This window comes from Babylonia areolata, chromosome 31 (genome assembly GCF_041734735.1).
Source record: "Babylonia areolata isolate BAREFJ2019XMU chromosome 31, ASM4173473v1, whole genome shotgun sequence".
NCBI lineage: Eukaryota > Metazoa > Mollusca > Gastropoda > Neogastropoda > Buccinidae > Babylonia > Babylonia areolata.
The window spans coordinates 9,874,180-9,895,124 of record NC_134906.1 but is presented as its reverse complement, the minus strand read 5'-3'; the positions used below and the strand labels follow the sequence as shown (position 1 = coordinate 9,895,124).

At 39.3% G+C, this 20,945-nt stretch overlaps 1 protein-coding gene across 2 annotated transcripts in view; it reads right to left on the bottom strand.

Annotated features, from left to right (window-relative positions):
* Positions 1 to 20,945, bottom strand: part of LOC143275992 (uncharacterized) — a 41,792-nt gene that overhangs the window by 20,832 nt on the left and 15 nt on the right. For both annotated transcript variants that reach the window (XM_076580357.1, XM_076580358.1), the window contains exons 1-12: positions 20,822 to 20,945; positions 18,505 to 18,838; positions 10,305 to 10,423; positions 7,959 to 8,177; positions 6,804 to 7,141; positions 5,473 to 5,656; positions 4,514 to 4,621; positions 3,847 to 4,011; positions 2,563 to 2,627; positions 1,851 to 1,898; positions 1,180 to 1,251; positions 275 to 353 (exon numbers count right to left, since the gene is read on the bottom strand). The exon at positions 20,822 to 20,945 is cut by the window's right edge and continues 15 nt beyond it. In XM_076580357.1, the coding sequence (XP_076436472.1) occupies positions 275 to 353; positions 1,180 to 1,251; positions 1,851 to 1,898; positions 2,563 to 2,627; positions 3,847 to 4,011; positions 4,514 to 4,621; positions 5,473 to 5,656; positions 6,804 to 7,141; positions 7,959 to 8,177; positions 10,305 to 10,423; positions 18,505 to 18,838; positions 20,822 to 20,877 (1,787 nt within the window). In that variant the 5' untranslated portion in view covers positions 20,878 to 20,945. The remainder of the gene's footprint in view (positions 1 to 274; positions 354 to 1,179; positions 1,252 to 1,850; positions 1,899 to 2,562; positions 2,628 to 3,846; positions 4,012 to 4,513; positions 4,622 to 5,472; positions 5,657 to 6,803; positions 7,142 to 7,958; positions 8,178 to 10,304; positions 10,424 to 18,504; positions 18,839 to 20,821) is intronic.

The following is a 20,945-nucleotide window of genomic DNA, read 5'->3' as shown; positions in this document are numbered from 1 at the left end:
TAAATAGAAATAAATGAATAAATAAAAAAAATGAAATAAACAAGTTCAGCTGAACTCAAAGGAAAATCGTGGCTTAACTATTTCATTTTAAAAATCACATCAATATGAAACTAAAAGAAAGGGGCTATAGGACTGCAAGTTAATTTCCTACAATCTGTTCTACGTCTGTGTGTGAAAACAAAGCCTGTGGATATCGAGCTATGAGCAGAAGACGAGTTAATTTACTAGCAAGTGTATTTCTAACTATGCTGGTAATAGGTGCTGTGCACGTTACCGTTTATTCTCCACATCAGGATCACAAGGCAAAGCCTCCTCTCCACTGAAGTTGGCATGCTTCTCCAGACCCCCCTCACCTGTACAGGACACAAACTTCATCCATGATACACCGTTATGGCAAATCCATCTTTTATACACCTGTACAGGACACACACTTCATCCATGATACACCTGATCATGAAACTTACTTCATATAGAACACACTTTAACAGTAAACTTACTAAATCTGAAATACAACTTAGCGGCAAACTTAACACAACTTTACAGCATACTTAATGCATCCATAACACATTTGTGCAGCAGACAAGCTTCATCCATAACACACCTGTCAAGGATAGCTATTACACCTTGAATATTCACTATATTTCTTTACAACAAACATACATCAAAGCTCATCCAAGCACTGCCATCAGCAGGGGAATTAGCAGGAGGTGTTCTGCACATGTTCAATCTGAACAGGTATCACCGAACATCATAGAAGTGACTCTTCTTAATCAACACAGTTTTAAAATTAATCAATGAAATGCTACCAAAGCTTACAATGCTTGGACCTAATGCTTACAAAAAAAAATTAAAAAAATCCAGACAATAACACTCAGCATAAAATTGGTATCAGCAGACAGACATACAGAACGCAAAACCCTACAGAAGAAATTTCACAACTAAGAATCAAAAGATGATCACTTGTTGTATATTCTGATGATTTCACACCAACTCCCTCAGCACAAACGGTACAGGGAAGTTTGGAAATACACAATGAATTTCCACTTTTCGATTCCGAGTTATGAAATTTCTTCTGTATGTATAGTCAGAGAACCTTTTCCAGTGCATGCACAGCCCGGACTTTGGCTGATGACAAAGAGATCTGTAGTGGAACAGTCGCTGAGAAAACCTGTGTCTTACCTTGCTGCTGCTGTTGCTCTTGGCCTTCCTGGTCTTTGTACAGAACTTTCTTCACCAAACTGACCACCGTAGCTGTAAACCAACGTCTTTCGTCATCACTTTTTTTTTTTTTCATGGTTTCACAACCACCGCCACCACCCTCACAAACACACACTATTTCACAAACCATCTGGCATCTAAATGAGTGTGTTTGTTTGTTGTTAATGTCAGCTTCTATTTTATCCTTCTCTCTAAATATTTTTCTCATTTTGTTAAACAAAATTTCTTGTTTCCTGTGAAATTTATGTTATGCTTCTGTGTATAACATTTTTTTTTTTAAAGAATTTAAAAAATACAACAGCAGAATCCACTAGGTAATATGTCTACATCACTGACATTTTGCAGATTTGTCAATACATCATGAAATACAGAATATAAGCTAATTCTGCACTTCTTGCAATCATCCAGACGTTTTCAGACTACTGACCAGCACCTATTTCAATCATCCAGGCTTAATCAAATTACTGACCAGCACTTATTTCAATCCTCCATGCTTTATCAGACTACTGACCACACACATATAGAGACCACAGTAAAGCCAGACATTGAGAAGTACCGGCAGATGTAGAGACAGAAGAACCAACAGACACAGAGAAAGAGAAGCGCTGACAGACGCAAAGAGAGGTACTGACCTTTAGTCTTGGCAAAGAGCGTTTCAGACTTGCCCTCCCCTGGCTCCTCTGTAACATCACAACATCAGCACTAAGTGGTCACATCTCCTGTTTTATGTTGCTAAAATACTACTGTTAACGCTTAAAAGATGCTTATCTGCCAATACTGTTTGTGAAGGTCTGGGTCTGATTCCCAGTCTTGCCCGTTCTCCCATGTTGGACTGGAAAATCATAAAAAGTGTCAGTCATTTGGATGAGATGATATAACTGAGGTCCCGAGTGCAGCATGCACATGGCGCACTGAGAAAGAAGCCATGGCAACATAAGTGTTGGTTGTCCTCTGGAAAAAAAATTCTGTGGAAGAAATCCACTCTGATAGGTACACAAATATATGTTTTTGCATGAACTCAAGGCCTCCCTAAGCATGTCGGGTTATGCTGCTGGTCAAGTATCTGCCACACATATTTGCACATGTACACATGTAGTGATAAATTCACAGACACATAACAAAAAATGCCCTCAAAATAAAAGAAAATATTAAATACACAAACATCTATATTATCTTGGCATTTAACTTTTTTTCTTTACCTTCAACTTTTCTCAATTAACAGATAATATATGCACTTCCTGAATTAATCATATTACTTAAGTGCATATTCCTCCTCACCATGCACACACACACACGCACGCACATGCACCTAGACACATACACACTGTGCACTGACATTAGTACCTTCGGACTCAGTAGAATGTTGTACACTGTCATCTTCATCATCTTCCATGGGCACTCCAAACACCCTGTCAATCATCAATTAGAGTCATGAGAACATAACACTGAAAACATCTGTTTCTTTTCTCTTTTTCCCCCTCATTAAACGCATCAAAATAAACAACAAGCACTATTTTTCATCCAGTTTTCCATGGCAACTAGTTTCCCATGCTGTATAATAAAAGAAACAGCCTGCACCCATATCAAATCAAAATAAATGAAACTTACAGCATCATATTGTAATGTAAGACAGAACAAACAAGACAGAGGAACAATAATGGCATGTATGACAGAATGAGAATACAACAAAACAACACAGTGAAAACTCATCAAAAAAGTTTATCATATGCAAAATAGGATCCTTGGACAAACATACTGTGTTATCTGAACTAGGGTAACTTTGAAACATATGCAAGTCACCAACAGCACATGACACATGAGACAACACACACATGACAAGATGTACAATACACAAGACAAGACACACAGTCAAGACAAGATGCAAGACACAAGACATCACCGAAGAGATGAAGACACACAAGACATGACACACAACAGGGCAAGACACACAAGACATGACACACAATAGGGCAAGACACACTAGACATGACACACAACAGGGCAAGACACACAGGACATGACACACAACAAGGCAAGACACACAAGACAAGACACAACAGGGCAAGACACACAAGACAACAGGACATGACACACAAGACAACAGGACAAGACACACAAGACATGACACACAAGACAACAGGACAAGACACACAAGACACGACACACAAGACGACAGGACAAGACACACAAGAAATGACACACAAGACGACAGGACAAGACATGACACACAAGACGACAGGACAAGACATGACACACAAGACAACAGGACAAGACACACAAAACAACTGGACAAGACACACAAGACAACACACACAAAACATGGTAAGACACACAACTCACGGAAGATGACAAGATATGACACACAAGACAACATAAACAGGATAACACACACAAGACAACAGGAAAAGACACACAAGAAGACACACACAAGACACACAAGATAACACACATAAGACAACAGAATAAGACACACAAGACAACATGCACATGTTAACACAAACAAGACAACACACAAGACAAGGGACACAAGACAAGGTACACAAGACAAGACACACAAAACAACACACACAAGACAACAGGATAAGACACACAAGACAACATACACAAGACACCCAGCACCCAACAGACCTGAAGAGGGTGACAGGACAAAAGTGCTCGTTGCCATAGTGATCCAGCATGTCTACCCGCACAAACTTGACGTACGGGGAGGTGACCGACAGATGGAAGAGCTGGGGCACTTTCTCTGGAGTCAGTTCGTACCTGCCTCCAGCAACCCAGTCCTTTGTTGGGTATCTGATGACAATCAACCTTTGGTGGTGAGTGTTACTCACTGTTAGTAATGCAAGTATCTACTGACATAATTGTCATGTTCCCTCGTGTCTGGAGTCACAGTGATATCTGTGATGGTTAATGATGATGATATTGAGAGTAACAATGACGGCATGAAGATGCCAACAGCTGTGTTCTAACTTCTACACTTCATAGTTCACATTTAAAGAAATAAAACAAAGCAAAGTCTGGCATTGAAGAGACCAGAAATGTTCAGCCACATATACTTTCATCAGGAAGAGAGAGAGAGAGAGAGAGAGAGAGAGAGAGAGAGAGAGAGAGAGAGAGAGAAAGCCCAAGCAAAAGAGAGACCCAAGCAAAACAGAGTGCATAAGAGAGAGAGACAGAGAGAGACAGAGAGAAACGAAACAGAAAACGAGACAGAGAGAGAGAGAGAGAGAAAGAGAGAGAGAACAAGACTGAGAAAGAGAGAGAACAAGAGAGAGAGAGAGAGCACACTATTTACCTGTCAGTGAGAGAGATGCTGAAAGAGCGTGGCTGAGACGAGAAGAGTTCCATGCTGGCCACCTCCACCATTTTGACACTGATGGGTTCACACAGCTCTACCACAAACCTGCCGCACACCAACACAGCAGTGGTTAAATAAACTTCTGTGGTGTTGTGCATGCCATGATTCAGATGGCTTCTGATATCATTTACATGGTTACTTGCATGACTTGAAGAAATGTACAGATTTGCACAGCAACACAACATTATTTAAACAGATTATACTTTTGTGTTTGTGCAAATCCAGATACAGATGGCTGATAAAATGACATACATGACAAGAAGAAATACATGGATTTGCCGAGCAACACAGCATTATCTAAATATAATTTTGTGCTTACGCAAATCAAAATACAGACGGCTTCTAACATGAAATACATGAATTATTTGCATGGCATGAAGACGATGCAAGGTAACCCAGCGTGTGTTAGATAGATTCTTTCCATGAACTGGCTCTGCACATGAACAGGTATTGCTCACTGCACTTCTGCATTGCACTTTAGTTATCTGTGCAAGTATAGTCTGATGACCAACACATTTCTCATCCACAGGATAACCAGGACATCTTGAAAATTAACACAGTTCATTGTCCATCTACCCTTCCCGGGCCTCTACATGGAAATCTAAAACCAGCCTTCTGGAAGCAAGGTGAGAGAATTCACCAAAGGCTAGAAACACAGTGACAAATGTACAGGCAAACTACTAAGAACAGACCTTTGATACCAGAAGATGATGACTAGATCTATGATTATTGTCCCTGGTTCATCTCCCACCATCACAGCACAAAACAGACCAAGACTGTATCAGCACATCACAGGCTTTGGTGGTGCTGGTAAGAGTTCAAATTCTAAGAAAAACCTAGATATAAGCTTTGAACTTTAAAAAGAAAATTTTTTTTTTTTTTCAAAGATTACTGACCATTTTTTAGCACTGCAGGGGTTAATCATATATTCGTCTTTGTTGGCTGTCAGCATGTGGTTGCCGTTCTCCATCTCGGGGTTACAGGTCACAATCTTTGCCCCACATTTTTCAGAGGCATAGTTCACCCTCAGCTTCTGACTGCTGACAGTGGTTGTGGCGTGAGCGTCTCGCTGACTGAGCTCTGGGATCACACGTTCAACAATACATGTTCATGAAACAACATGCATGCGCACCACAAAATTTTGTCATCAGGAGCAGAGGATATAAAAATCAGGAACAAACAAACAAACATATACGAAACTTTTCAAGAACACACTGTTTTCGTTTTTTGACGGACGGTGACAACAGTCAATACAGCCATCATGACAGACGGAGAATTTGCACTTGCACAGTGAGCAGAAACAAAGTTTTCCCTTTTCTGTCCTTGTGAACACTGTTCATTGTGTTCTTTCCTGAAGATCTGGCTACGTTAATATCGCTCAGTTGTTGTTTTTTGTAGTGAAGTTTCCTCTATTTTTCTTCCACCTAAACATCTGGTGTTACCTGTAAATTCCTTAATTTTTGTTTGCATTTTAAGTAAAAAAAACACCCCAAAAACGTATAAAATACTTCACTCATTATCAACAACTATTAAGAATTTCACACATAGGTAATCCACACTGACAAGAAACTGATTCTTATTGTATCATCACTTGCTGTTCTCCATATCTGTCTTTCACTTCTCCCCTTATAGTCACCTTCTATGACAATTATCACTGCTCATCTCTTTCTATTACAATTACAATTCACACGTTCCTCTCTATCAGTTCTGCATTTCATCCAATGTGATCATTATAATCCCATCTTTGCTCATGCTCATTCTTTATTTTGCCTGCTTTTTGGGCTGTGTGTAACCTTCTATGTGGCTTGGCTCACTCAGTTTATATCAGAGACTGACATAAGCTTACACATGGGCCAACAGCAGAATGAGAGATGTATATATGACCAATGGTTTCTCTTCTGCAACAGGAATTCATATACACCTTGGTCTTTTGGAAAGGACTATAATTCTCAAACCACAAGGCAAACCAGCAGTGGCTCTTCATGTTGCAGCCTTAGGGGCTAGTTTACCTTTGGGGACCATACCTAAATCCAGCTGTCCTAAGAGTTTCTGACCAAATGAGTGGCGGTATAACTGAGGTAAGACATTCTCCTCAACAATCAAATTCCATCCCAGATCATTGGGATAGCAGTTGCCTCAACCACTTTTCTGATGGTCAGAGTCAGACATGACTATCATACATTCATAGATGTACATACATACATACATGTACACACACATATCTCACCTTGTTTGACTTTTTCATTCTCTTTTTCCAGCTCCTCCTCCAGAACTTTCTTCCTCCACTCCCCAAATGTCTGAAAATCTTCTGTTAGCTCTTTCACACCCTCCTCATCCACGACCTTTTCTTGGGACGAAAGGTCAGGGTCAACCACCAGCATGCCCCCTGACCCCGGGGGCAAGGATGATGAGAGCTGGTCGTGAGGCTGGAGGGGGAGGGAGTGTTTTTCCCCAGTGGCCGTGGACTGGACGTCTGGGTGCAGTGATTCCACTTGGGTTGGAGGTTTCTGGGTGGCGATGGAGTCCTGGGGGGGTGGAGGCTGTGATGGGGGTTCAGAAGGAATGCTGGAAAAAAACAACAACCAACAACAACAATACAGAAGCATGTCACAAAAACATTCAAAACAAATAGCAGATATACGAGCCAGTTTTGGCAACATTATATTGAGCCATGTTTTTAGCATTTTTGGGACTTTCTTAGAAGCACATGACCAAAGAACAGGTCAAACAAAACAGTATTTTACACAGCACTTGTGATCATGTTAAGATATCGATGTAACTTTTCCCCAGGACTCTAATTGACCATATCATTAATCTAGTACACTTTCCTCCCATGCATTATTCCACAAAATACCCATATCTTAAAAATACCTTTGTGCTGGAACTAATGTTACTTATATCACCATTTACTGCAGTATTATCTCACATACTACTCTGACAGTCCATGTGTACACTCACTAAGAGGAGAATGAAAGAGTTTGAATAAGAAAATACATTTAACCACTAACTTTCAGTTTTCTTTTCTCTTCAATTCAATCACACATATTTGTTATACTTCTCTCTATAAATTACCATGATAATTATCAGTAATATTCTTTGCGCTATCTAACACACTTTAATTACACATATTTGTTGTAGTGATTTGCTGCTTAAAGCTCTTGTACAAGGATCAGCTCTCTATCTCAATTAATTAATCCATCTTTCTCCTACACATGCTCTGTATCCTTACTGCCTTTGTGTCTTGATATCTTTGATCTAGAATTTTGGAAGGACCTGTTATACCTGTCTGACTGTAATTTTTGTTTATTAATCAGACTGCCCCTCCTTATATGGGGATTAGGCCTTAAAATGAATATCTTGAATCTTAAATCTTTGTCCTTACCTCTGCTGTGAGGAGGTGGCAGCAGAGTCAGGTACCCCATCACCTGTCTGTGAACCTGCACCCTCGTTAGCCGACACCTCTGTCTCTGATGTTGCATCAGAGGCACCAGTGTCAGGATGGTGGTGGGGTGGAGCTTCCTGGCCCTGGGTAGGAGGGGTGTGGGGGTCCTCTTTCTGCCTCTCCGACACTGGTGCCGAGGAAGGGGGATCCACCACCACACTGCGATCACACCATGGCAGCACCAGTAACAGAAGTGTGTGGAGGAGACGGTGATTTTTCATCAGTCTTTGTCTTGCTGCAGATGTGTGTTTGACTGTCTCAGCCTTTGTTTATGCCCACGGGTGACTGAACAACATTAGTAGCAGGTGAGACATTCTTCTGAAGGTAAACAAAATTGTGCCTCATCAGACGCTGCTTTTTTGCTTTATTTGTTTTTATTCATTTTGGACGTCTATGACCCCGATTTTCACAAATTTCAGTATTCATTATCTATTTTTCACAATGAGTGACCAAAGCACTGTCTTAGGTCTGCTCAATCATGCCAACATGCTTTTTGTCATCTGCCATATTGTAACTCTGACTGTTACATGCTCTAAGTTGGCCAATCACTGAACATGGCTTGATGAACATTGCATCCAAGAAGCAAGAATCTATGTTGATGGGTTTGTTGTTTTTTTCTCTATAAAATACAGTTATGACCTTGGCTTGTCTTTCCACCTTGAACAGTGAGCTCAACAAATTCCAAAAGCATATGATTATCAATGAAGTCTTAACAGCAACTACCATCCTGCCAAATTTGGTTTTTATGTCATTTACAAGTGTTGAAAAATTGCCAGCATTAACATTTACCACCAAGGCACAGACATCAGAGACAAAATTCACTTCACATCAGAATCCTACTGATTACTGTGCACAGACTCACTTTTTGATTTTACAGATTTTCTATATAAGTTGTTTTAATCATAAAAAAAACACACACACAAAACTCCTGTGTAATACACTGCAGTCATTCTGTCTGACAGCACTGCCAACAAACTGAGGCATCACAATTATTTCACCTGGCCTCAGTTCAAGAGTACAGCACTGTAAAATGGATACAATGTAACACTGCACAACGCCTCCATCCCACACCCACACAAACCACATCTCACAAAAAAATATCAAGGAGGAGTTTCCATACATGCACACCAAGCAAACATGATACTGTATACTGCACATTCCAGCCCATGATCAAACAAAGAGCTTCACCAATAACTATCAGCTGATGAAAAACATTTACACAAACAACTGGCAGATGATGAAAAACCGTTCATGTGTCAACAGACGGGCTGAGCATTCATCCTGTTAATCATAGGACATGAAGGGTAATCCAATCATCAAGCACGAATAGTCACTATCATTTACTTCATCAGGCTACTGTTCACAGCTGGTCTGTATCAGCAAACCGATGCAGCAGAGGGACACTATCAGAACATCTGTGTGAATTATTTTTCTGCTGTGTACCATCTCTTGTCAGTGGGCAAGTCAGAGCAACAACACACACGCACAAAAAAACAGACACACACACAAAAAAACAACACCAACCAGTCTTGATACAATAATGCAATGGTGACCAAGTTCAGAAATTAAAAAAAAACAAACACAGGGAGGATAAGAGAGAAAAATAATCAACAGAGTAGAACATAATGTTTTTAAAACAAACAATTTACTGTCAGGAGTCTTTCAGTATTTTATATGACTTTTTTTCTTTTTTCTCGCTTTGCTCTTTCTTTGACTGCGGCATTATGCAAAACATGAAATTTTCATTTAAAAAATCCATATCACCAGTAAGGCCACCTGTTACCTGGACATGTTTTTTTTTTTTTTTTTTAAATATATTAATAGGTACACTTTACATATGCCTCCATATATGCACCATGTCAGAGAGCAAGCTGTCTTACGTGAAGTAAAAAAAAAAATCAATATATCCAGTGCATAAATTGTGTGTGTGTGTGTGTGTGCATGAGAGCGGGCAAGAGGGAGCGAGAAACAGAGAGAGACAGATAAAAGAGAGAGTGGAGAAAGACACACACTGACAGAGGCTGAAAAAGACACACAGAGTGTAAGAGACAGACCGACATCAAGAGACACACAGAAACACACACACACACACACATACACACACCTCTCACAAACATGATAAACACACACACACACATACTACACACAAACACAACAACACATGCACACACAATACACATCCACACACTCACACAAAGACTGAAATGAAAGAGAGAAAGGTGGCCTTAAGAACTTGACCCAATCACTGGGCACAGTGCCATGACTGAAAATAAAAGGTATGTATACCTGTCTTTTTGTTGGTGCTGCTGCTGATGACCATGTGGGGGCAGAGCAGAGTCAACCACCTCCTCTGCTTTCATCTCGTCACCTACGCTGTGGGCTTCCATGTTCCTTCTGACTCCCCCCTGTCACAATCAGAACCATGACACGCGTTACACACACACGACACAGCATCACAGAACAGGACATCAGACAAACACACAAAACAATGAGTTGCAAATGAAAACATATTTCAAGAATATAACATATTTGTCACACAATACCATATTCCACATGTACAACGCTGTGTTATGAGAGAACATCAGAACATGTGCACCATGTTATGAAAGAATATGACACACCATAGCAGTCTACCACTGTCCAACACCACCATATGAGAGAATATGAACCATAGTAACATACTACACATATACAACACCACATTATGATACAACATGACACTTCATAATGTACAACACCACATTACAAAACTTAGAGAGAATATGACACAGATCAACATATCACTAAAATGAGTACACATGAAATAATGAATAATAGTATTAATACCATTATGAAACAAGAGAGGCAAGGCCTTCAAGACTCACTTGTGATACGCTTAAAAAAAAAAAAAAATCTAATCGTTAAAATGTGTTCGCGAAGAATATGAGCATGTGCTTTGAATGTGTATAAATATGTGTACGCAATTGATTTTTGCCCATGACCTTCAGGGCTCAGCCAACAGATCTGTAAAGTCCACTCGTCATACTGATTTGAGTATTTTCCGAAAAAGACCACTTGGGCGAATGAACATAGTGAAAACCCTGTACACTGAGAGTAAAACACACAAGCTTTTTATGTATTGAGTATAATTTCAAAATGTAATGTTTAAGATGAGAAAGATCAGTTTAAAGCAAATTAAGTCCCCTAGCATTAATTACAGAGTAATTTCCCTTTTTTACTATCTGCACCAAAACGTTTGCAAAATAAATAAAACTTCCATGCTTAGCAAAAGCAGTTCCTGTTTGAACAAAAAATGATAATAATGACTGCTCTTGTTGTTGGTTTAGAATATCAGATCAAAGTGCCAAGTTTAGAGAATACAAAAAATATATAAATATAACAGTAAATGCAGTTTGCATATAATTAGGCTTCATTAAAAAAAAAAAATTTTTTTTGCCCATCCCAGAGGTGCAATATTGTTTTAAACAAGATGACTGGAAAGAACTGAATTTTCCCTATTTTTATGCCTAATTTGGTGTAAACTGACAAAGTATTTGCAGAGAAAATGTCAATGTTAAAGTTTACCACGGACAGACACACACACACACACACAGACACACACACACACACACATACAGACAACCGAACACCGGGTTAAAACATAGACTCACTTTGTTTACACAAGTGAGTCAAAAATATGATGACACAACATACAACACATCATATGACTGGCACTTCACCATATATATATATGAAACATCATTCACTGGACATAAAATGCAAGAGGACAGATCATAATATTATTTTAAAAAACAACGACCGAAAGGCCCATCACACACAGCATTTAACATTTTCATTCTACTGGCATATTGCATCAGACATGATGCATTATTGTGCTCACACAACACATCCCTCAAAACCATCACAATCTTCTTTTTTTAATATACATTTTTTGTTGTTCTTTCAACAACTGAAATTCTTGTTTTCCTTTTGTGTGAAACACCAACTGAAGAAACAAAACTTTCAAGACTTGTATCTGTATGTGATGCCCATTCACAAAATTATGGAAAAGGAAGATGTAGAAAAAATAATAAAGCAACAACAACAAAACTTACAAATCAGGTCTCATCTGACAACAAGATTTACTGATGTATAATTGTATCATCTTGCGATCTTTACATGGCCTTTGACTTTTCGTTCCTATCTCTCAGTTTTTAACAGGCATATATATCTTTGTCTTTCTCTTATATATATATATATCTATATCTATATATATATCTCTCTCTCTATATATATATATCTATATATGTATATATATATGAATATATATATATATAGAGAGAGAGAGAGAGCGAGAGAAATACAATGCAAGCTGGAATAAAACATACTTCAATGATTATTGTCATACCCCCTTCCCTCTCTGCCTATCCCATTTTATAGGTAAGCTGTATTGTTGCATTTTACTTACATTATTCTTTTACTTTTGTCATTCTTCAAGCATGGTGGAGATGTTATAGATCTGTGAGTCGCATTTAACATGGAGTGTTGGCCTAGAGTTAACGCATCCCCCTAAGAAGCAAGAGAATCTGAGTGCACTGGTTTGAATCACACTGGCAGTTGCCAGTATTTTCTCCCCTTCCACTTGACCTTGAGTGTTGGTCTGGATGCTAGTCATTTGGATGAGACAATAAACCGATGTCCCAGGTGCATCACGCATTTAGAGCATGCAAAAGAACCCACAGCAACAAAAGGGTTGCCCTGGCAAAATTCTGTAGAAAAATCCACTTTGACTGGAAAACAAATAAAATTGTAGGCAGAAAAAACAAAACAAATGTAGCCGTGTTATGAACTGAGTGGTACTATTATAGAAGGGGACGGTACAAAAGAATTATTAATGATTTACTGAATTAAAGGATAGAAAAGAATCCCCGTGCAGGCCAGGAACATATAGCAGGCCAGTCACAAAAGGGTTTTTCTATTGTTTTATTTATAATAGTTATGAGAAGATAAAACTATGAGAAGAAAGAGAATAGAGACACCATTTTGTGACTTTACTTTGTGTTTGTTCCCACAACAGCTAGTGTCTTTGCCATATTGCTGCACTGTTTTCTCCTGCTTCTCATTTTCTTATCTTCATTTTCTCTATTCTCATATTCTTACAACTATTGTAAATAAAACAATAGAAAAACCCTTTTGGGACTGGCCTCTGCATGTTCCGTTCCTGGCCTATGTGAGGATTCTTTTCTATCCTTCAATTCAGTAAATCATCAGTAATTTTTTTATACCATACCCTTTCATAATAACACCACTCGGCGACACAAAAAAAAATGGGTGGCACTGTCAGTGTAGCGACGCACTCTCCCTGGGGAGAGCAGCCTGAATTTCACACAGAGAAATCTGTTGTGACAAAAAAGAGTAACAGAAATACAAATTGTTGCATTTCACTTGTTTTCCACAAGCTCCTTTGTCATTCTTCAAGCACAGTGGAGTGAGCTGCATTGTTGCACTTTACTTTCCATTCAATCAATTCCTTTTGTCATTCTTGAAGCACTGTGAAGGCTTTACATGTAAGCTGTGCATTGTTGCATTTTACTTTTTAAAAGTTTTTTTTACTGAACTCTTTATTTTCATTCTTCAAGCATGGTGGAGATTTTAAAGGTGAGCTGCATGACTGTACTCATCATATGTCACCCTCTTTGCTGGCTTGTTTATTTGCTGGTGTCTGTATCTGCTGGTCTGTTGCATTATTTCAGACCATTGGCTGGTCCGTTACCTGAATTCAAACCATTATGTATGGTATGGACAGTTAAGAGGTTGGTGGGGGTGGGAGGGGGCAAGAGTAATGGGAGAGGAGGACAGGACAGATGTTACTTTTAGGAAAATGAACTTTGCGTTAATGGTGATGATGGTGTCTGGATATGGTGATGCATGTGTGTGTGTGTGTGTGTGTGTGTGTGTGTGCGCGCGCGCGTGCAACGCGTGCGTGCACATGTGTGCATGCCTATGTGTGTGTGTGTGAAGCCACATGAGTTGGCGTGAACAACGACTGCAAGACATAACATTACAATTAATATTTAAGGAAAAGGCAGAAACAGAAGCAAAGTGGTATGGCTGAAAGACACTAGATATAGTGTCATTATCACTTGTATCAGTCTAATATCTCTGTTTATGGCAAGCAGGAAGAAAATCAAATGCATAGCTATAGATGTTAAAGATCATATCATCCATGTCTGTATAAGCTGGGTAATGGAAACCAGAATATACCCTGAAAACGAAGTATGGCTACTCATGACAAAATAAAAACAGTACATGCATGAACATCTTGATCAGATCATGTCTTTATGCAAAAGGGCAACACTGTGGCATAACACTGACAATTAAATGCATACCCGGTCGTTACAGTCTGAAGAAAACTCTCCGATTCAGACTCAAGACAATGGATAACTTCCATAGCGGACTAAACTGCAGCTGTTCTGAACACTCATTTGATCTTTCTTGACATCAGGCAGCTACTTTCATGGCATGTTCTATGATGTGATTAATCAAACTGTCTCACATGCATCAAGGCCACCCTCAGAGGAGACTGGCAGGAAAGTAAAAAGTTACACACTCATTTTGCCAGTCAAAAACATGTCATGCATACACTCCAGTGCTGCAAAGTTACTAGGATGTATGACGGGATGTATCATATATCATGGCCAAAAGAAATGATTTTGACTTCTGAGAAGTGAACGGGACAGCAAAACTGATGTGTTTGTGGGAGAAACATTTAAGTTTCAACTTCTCAATTGAAGAAATCTAAAAAATTTTACTAATCAGTAATCTACCGCGTGCATGTGGAGTCTGTTAGAGTTACATTGTAGTAATTTTCACTGGCTGCCATTGCCATCTCAGTCCTTCTTGGGATGCATATATATAAATCTCTCTATTTCTCTCTCATTCTCAATTCCAGTTTGATTAATAATGAAGAGGTGTACCAGCCGCCGTGGTGAAGTGGTTAGCGTCGCGGACTGACGGCTGGGAGGACGCGGGTTCGAATCCCAGCGGAGGTGGGTTTTTCGGCCCGTGGCCGGCTCCTACCCAGAGTTGAGTGTGCTGTGGGCTTAAATGGGGAGACTGGGACCAAACAGTCGAGTGTCATCCACTTCAAGGATGCGTCTTTGGGTGTGTTGCTCTAATTACTTGACCAACACTGCAAGTGTCTGTATCTCTCGGGCCTGGTTAACGCCGGGATATCATTATGACAGGAAGCGTAGAGTACAGCCTTGTCACACAGTCCCAAACCAAAATGGACCTCCATAGCAACATCGTCATCATCATCGTCATCCTCCTCCATCGTCATCAATATAAACAAAATAGTCTCAAAGTCTGTGGCCTTTCATGCCCTGCTCTCCTGGTGACCTCAGTTTCGATACCCCTCCACTTCTGTGCTTGGGGTGAGTCCTGTCAATGTTGTCAGTATCGGCGGATTCGTCGGGGGCTGTTGTTTGAGGGACGTGGTGGCGGTCTCCACTCTGGGAGGGACGCTCACTCAGTCTGGCTCCGCGACTAAGCCATTATTGTCGTTAGTAGGGGGCTTAGTAGGTGGTGTCCTAAGTACGTAAAATCAGAACAGGCACCACTGAACACCACCGAAGTGACTCAGCAGCAGTGCAGGGTCTCCTCTGGTGTGTGGCCTCCAGGCGACCTAACATCGATGGTTCCCTGTGGACTGCCGATGCTGGAACTGCGACGGACGAACCCGGGTGTGGCCGTGTATGGGGGAATCTAAATGAGCGGCGTGGGAGTAATGCCACTGAAACGGTGCAGATGATGGGGCAGCAAAAAAAAAAAAAAAAAAAAAAAAAAAAAAAAAGGTGTTGGATTTCCAGCTGACCGAAACAGTCAGTCAGACCAAGGAAGAATGGGAAGCTGAGCATCCATTTGATTTTGCCTTGCCGCTCCCTTATTCAGTTATTGGACGTGTAGCAGTAAAAATTTTATGAACATGTATTGCACACAGGACACATCACACATGAACATCTGTGTGACACACCACACATAAAACGACACGTTGCACACAGCACAGCATGACGCATTACCACGTCATCCACCCCTCAACCCAATATATATTCCCGGAGATGATGAGCCTCCAGGCTGATACCACGATATAAAAGCATTAAGGCTACAGAGTATGTCACATTGTGAACCCCCCCGCCCACTGGCAAAACAATAAATTAGGGTCATGATCTTCTGTCTACAGCTGATAAGAATGTGATAACACTGTACAGTGTACCAGGGTACACCCACACACTGACACAGTCATCAAACAAATTATCATTCACTGGCAGACGTGGGAAGATATTAATTTTGTGATCTTTGTACAGACCAGATTTTGGATCAAGACTGATAACTGCTGAGAGCTTTTATCTTTGTCAAAACTACTGAACCAGTGACGACTGGCTCAGTTCTGTCTGGCACAGATTCTGTGTGTGTGTGTGTGTGTGTGTGTGTGTGTGTGTGTGTGTGTGTGTTTCACATGGAGAAAAGAATACATACATCCATTACATGTACCATGCATGTGCATGCACATGCATACACTTAGGGATCTGCGAACTAAAGCAACAACAAATGGTTTGTCTGGTGTCTTTAATGACAGCTGACATTGTCATTGTAATTGTATGCCTAGAATCTGACATCTTGACAAACACCGGAAGTGTCCACTAAATGAAACCTCAGCAAACTATTTTCTGTTTAGCATAAATGGTAGTAAATCATCATCACACTTCCTCTCCTCACTTCAATACCACACTTTCAAAATGAAGGCCCGTATCGGTGTGAACCTACAACAGTAAAAACTAGTCACATCTGGGCTGTACAATATTAGAATGTCAGAGGAACATGATATTAAATCTTAGCTTTACAGAATATGTAGTCCTGACTATGTCACAGCAGATTAATCAAACACCAGCACAGGTTAAATGTATTACTGATGAAACTGCAGGTAAAAATAGGAGAGAGCAGAATAACTAAAAGCAGACACTGTCTGAATGAATCAAATATAGCTCGATAACTTGGCAATGAATCAAGAATTTCACATGAAGTTACAGTACATTAAAGACACTACGTGGTATACAGTGAACACAGGGAAGTAACCATCAGGAAGTTTGTACTGTGTACAACATCATGCAGTCAGATATGGCTTGAGAGCCACTGATAAAATAACAGGCCACAAGAATGAAGCATGACACAGCACTTTGACACCCTCAAAATGATTTGAAATGCAACTGGACTTGTAAACAAGTGAATGTTTCATAAAGCAAACAAAATGCTCCAAGCTAAACAGGTCTTCCTGTCAATAATCAAGCATCATTAATTCACATGGTTACATTACAGCATCCCCTCCTGATAATCATATTGATGCACAAATACACTACATGCATGAATCTCTCAACCTTTTTTCTTCAGAACATGATCAAATCTTCTGAAGGTTGGATTTTGGAGTGTGGTAAGCTAAAATTAAAAGTCTAGAACCTCCATATTTTCTACTTTTGTATCTGATAATAAAGTGATATATATATATATATATATATATATATATATATATATACACATACATAAATACATACATACATATATATATATATTGTAGAATTTAATAACTAATACCATCACTATACCATAGAACAAGGACACATGTATCCTTGTCAACAAACCTCTCCGTGTTTCTTCATTATTATTGGAATAAACGGAAACAATATTAATTATTAGGAATATATATCTCTGATTAGCATGGATTAAGTAAGTGCAACACAGGAGACATACAGATCTGTCATGTAAATGTCATAAGCTGACTGTATATAAATGTAGCAACTAAATCTGTATCTAAATTGGAATAAAGCAACATAATAAATGGAGTTGAAAACACTGAAAATAGCTCATTATATCTATCCATGAAAAGGTCACTTGAACTAGGCACCAGACCTGCTGTTAAAAAACAACACCCCCCTCCCCTAAAAATTTAGGATGCTAAGCCAGGAACTTCTGCTGAAAACTGCTTTAGCTTCTGCAAATGTTTCAGCCAAAATGGACTGCCATTCCTTTATTACCCAAATATCTCCAGAATACCTGATCTTGTGTGTAAAGCAGATACAAGAAGCATGTAAAACTGATGAAATAATGACCTGTCATTTTCAGATGATATTTAGTGGTTGGAATAAACACCTCAGGGATCATGATGAAGCTGACACATCAGCATTTGGTAACTGGAACCATGACCTTTTGTGTCTCTGTAGACTAGACCAATCTATCATTTTCTTTGCTTTGTATTAAAAAAAAAAAAAAATTCACACACACACACACACACAAATTTAACACACACACACACATACCCCCCAGACATCACAGACAGAGATGCACATATACACACCCAACATCCACACACACACACACACACATACTTAACAAACACGCTTTCATCCACGTGATTTACTCAAAACACTACCATTCCAACAGTAACACCACCCACTTTTGGAAGGTTGTCAGCCAATGAGCTCACAGTCTGTTCTCCGCCAACACTTGCTTCCCCATGCTCTTTCTGCTCAAGGTCATGCTGGGTGCGGAGTCCTGATCTCCTCTCAAGGTCAATACCCTGAGCGTGACTGGCTCTGTCAGCCACATCAGCTGGCTGCTGGTGGGGCTGTTGTGCCTGCTGCACTGGTTCTGCTTCAGGTGGCTGCAGGGGAGGGGGGTACTTGGTGGGGGAAGGGGTGGGACCTTGAGCTGGGGGACTATCTGTGGCTGACTTGGAGGCAGGGGTGTTGGGAAGGACAGGCGTGGCTTGAGGCTCTGGGTTCTGACATCTGTACAAAAGATTGGAGAGTTTTTGTTTGTTTGTTTGTGGTGTAGCAATGTAGTGCATATATACATTATCTCTGAAACCCCCATCAAACAAAATCTGGAGGGTTGCACTTTATGTGGTGCTGGTTATTCAATATTTTCCTTGTAAGGTGCGTATTCACAATTATGATGGATGTGTAATGCATACATCTATTACATGTATACTTATCAAGAATTCCAGCACCACTTATTTGCTCTGTGTACCACCTTTGTGAATTTTGAAAAACAGGTTTCATTTAATCATAAATGCATTTGAATATATGTGTAAAAACTCAATTAAAAATATGAAATACAACTGCACAAATAAACACCACTGCACATAATATAAATTCAGCAATGTTGAAGAAAACACACACACACACACACAAATATACATATATATATTATATATAATCAAGGAAAATAAAACCCCATTACACTGAGCATTTACTTTACAGATTTTTTCTTGGATTTTTACATATTTTCACAATTTTTAATGCATTACAAATAAATCACCTTTTTCAAAAACCTAAGACGTATGGAGTATATAACATACTGAAGAAAACAACTGTTTGTTTTTGTTTTGTTTTTGTTACCACTATACTTCAGTTCATACCATGGCTTTACATTATTTTCTAATGTTTATTTTCTGCCTCTTCACAGCTGTTCTCTCACTGTTCACCAACTGTGCATTTATGTATGTGTCAGTGTCCATGCATTTCATTTCATGTGCACTTGTAAACTTGTAATGAACATTAAACGATAGATGGTACCATATGGAATGAATTAACTGATGAAGTATGTTACTTTTTTAATTTATTTGTTAATTAATTAATTAATTAATTAATTTTACTGACAATGGTAATCTTCGAGTATAATATATAACCCAGCTTATAGTGTTTCATCCACACATACTTCATGATACTTGTCTGTCAATATGTCACTTGATTGTTTTTGCTTCCTATTTAAGTGGTGTGTTATTATTATGACACAGTTGTTTTTAGTTAAAATGAAGAATGTCAGTTTTTTTCAATGACAGCAAATGCAAATTCTTCTATTGCCTGACTCTATCTCTTCAAAATGGCGCATCCAGGTATAAAATTACATACCGGCAACATAAGTCATAATTATTACGATATATAATTAACTAATCATATGTAATAATAAATAAAGTATAGATCTGTTTAATGTATGAAAACAAAACTAATACAAAAGTAATTGGAACTTGGGAAGTGTTCACCAGCAAGCATGTTTTCACAAGAGAACACGGGTTAAATCCATTGTTGTTGCTGATACATGCTGTACAGGTGTGACATCCAATTCAAAACTCAATGCTTGCTTAAACCTTTGTGGCACATTCACTTCACAAATGAACTTTGAACAGAAGTTTAAAATCAAAAGTAGCAATACGGTTGTGGCGTGAACACTATACGGGGGTTACGGCGTAAACAATGGTGGTCAAGGAGTAGAATTATATAAAAATATTAAAATACATAATAACACTTTAGCAGTATTATTTACTGTTTACAGATCACTCTGATCGAGGACAAGGCCGTTACCCCTTTTCCTTGACATATCTTTGTGCAACCAACCATAAAACTATTCGCCGACTTTCGCTTCTCGGCAGTCCAGGGCATGCTTGTTTTCACAACCCCTGGGTGCGCCAACGTGAGAGCCCGGACTCACACGATTCAGCACGTGCCTACTTGAGTCAATTGAATATCTCGCACAATTCCCCATAACTTATTCCACTCACGGGCTTCCAGTTATTTATAACTGTAAAAATGTCCGTCAAATGACAAAGATATAAAGTCTCTGATCAATATGTCGATATGATTTTTTTCTCAAACAGATCTTGATAAGCGATTCTGTGGCAGACGACAACCAGATCAGTGAGTGTCGTCATACCAGACACAGACACTTTCACTTCAGACATTCTTCTGTGATCTCAGTAAGCACTGACTCACCTTGAAATCCCTGAAAACAGGCAGGCTATAATGGTAATATAATACACAAGCCACATAGCTCATAATCTGTTAAGTGCCTTGGGAACAAAATGAAACTACATGATCACGTCCACTGAGCCCGTCT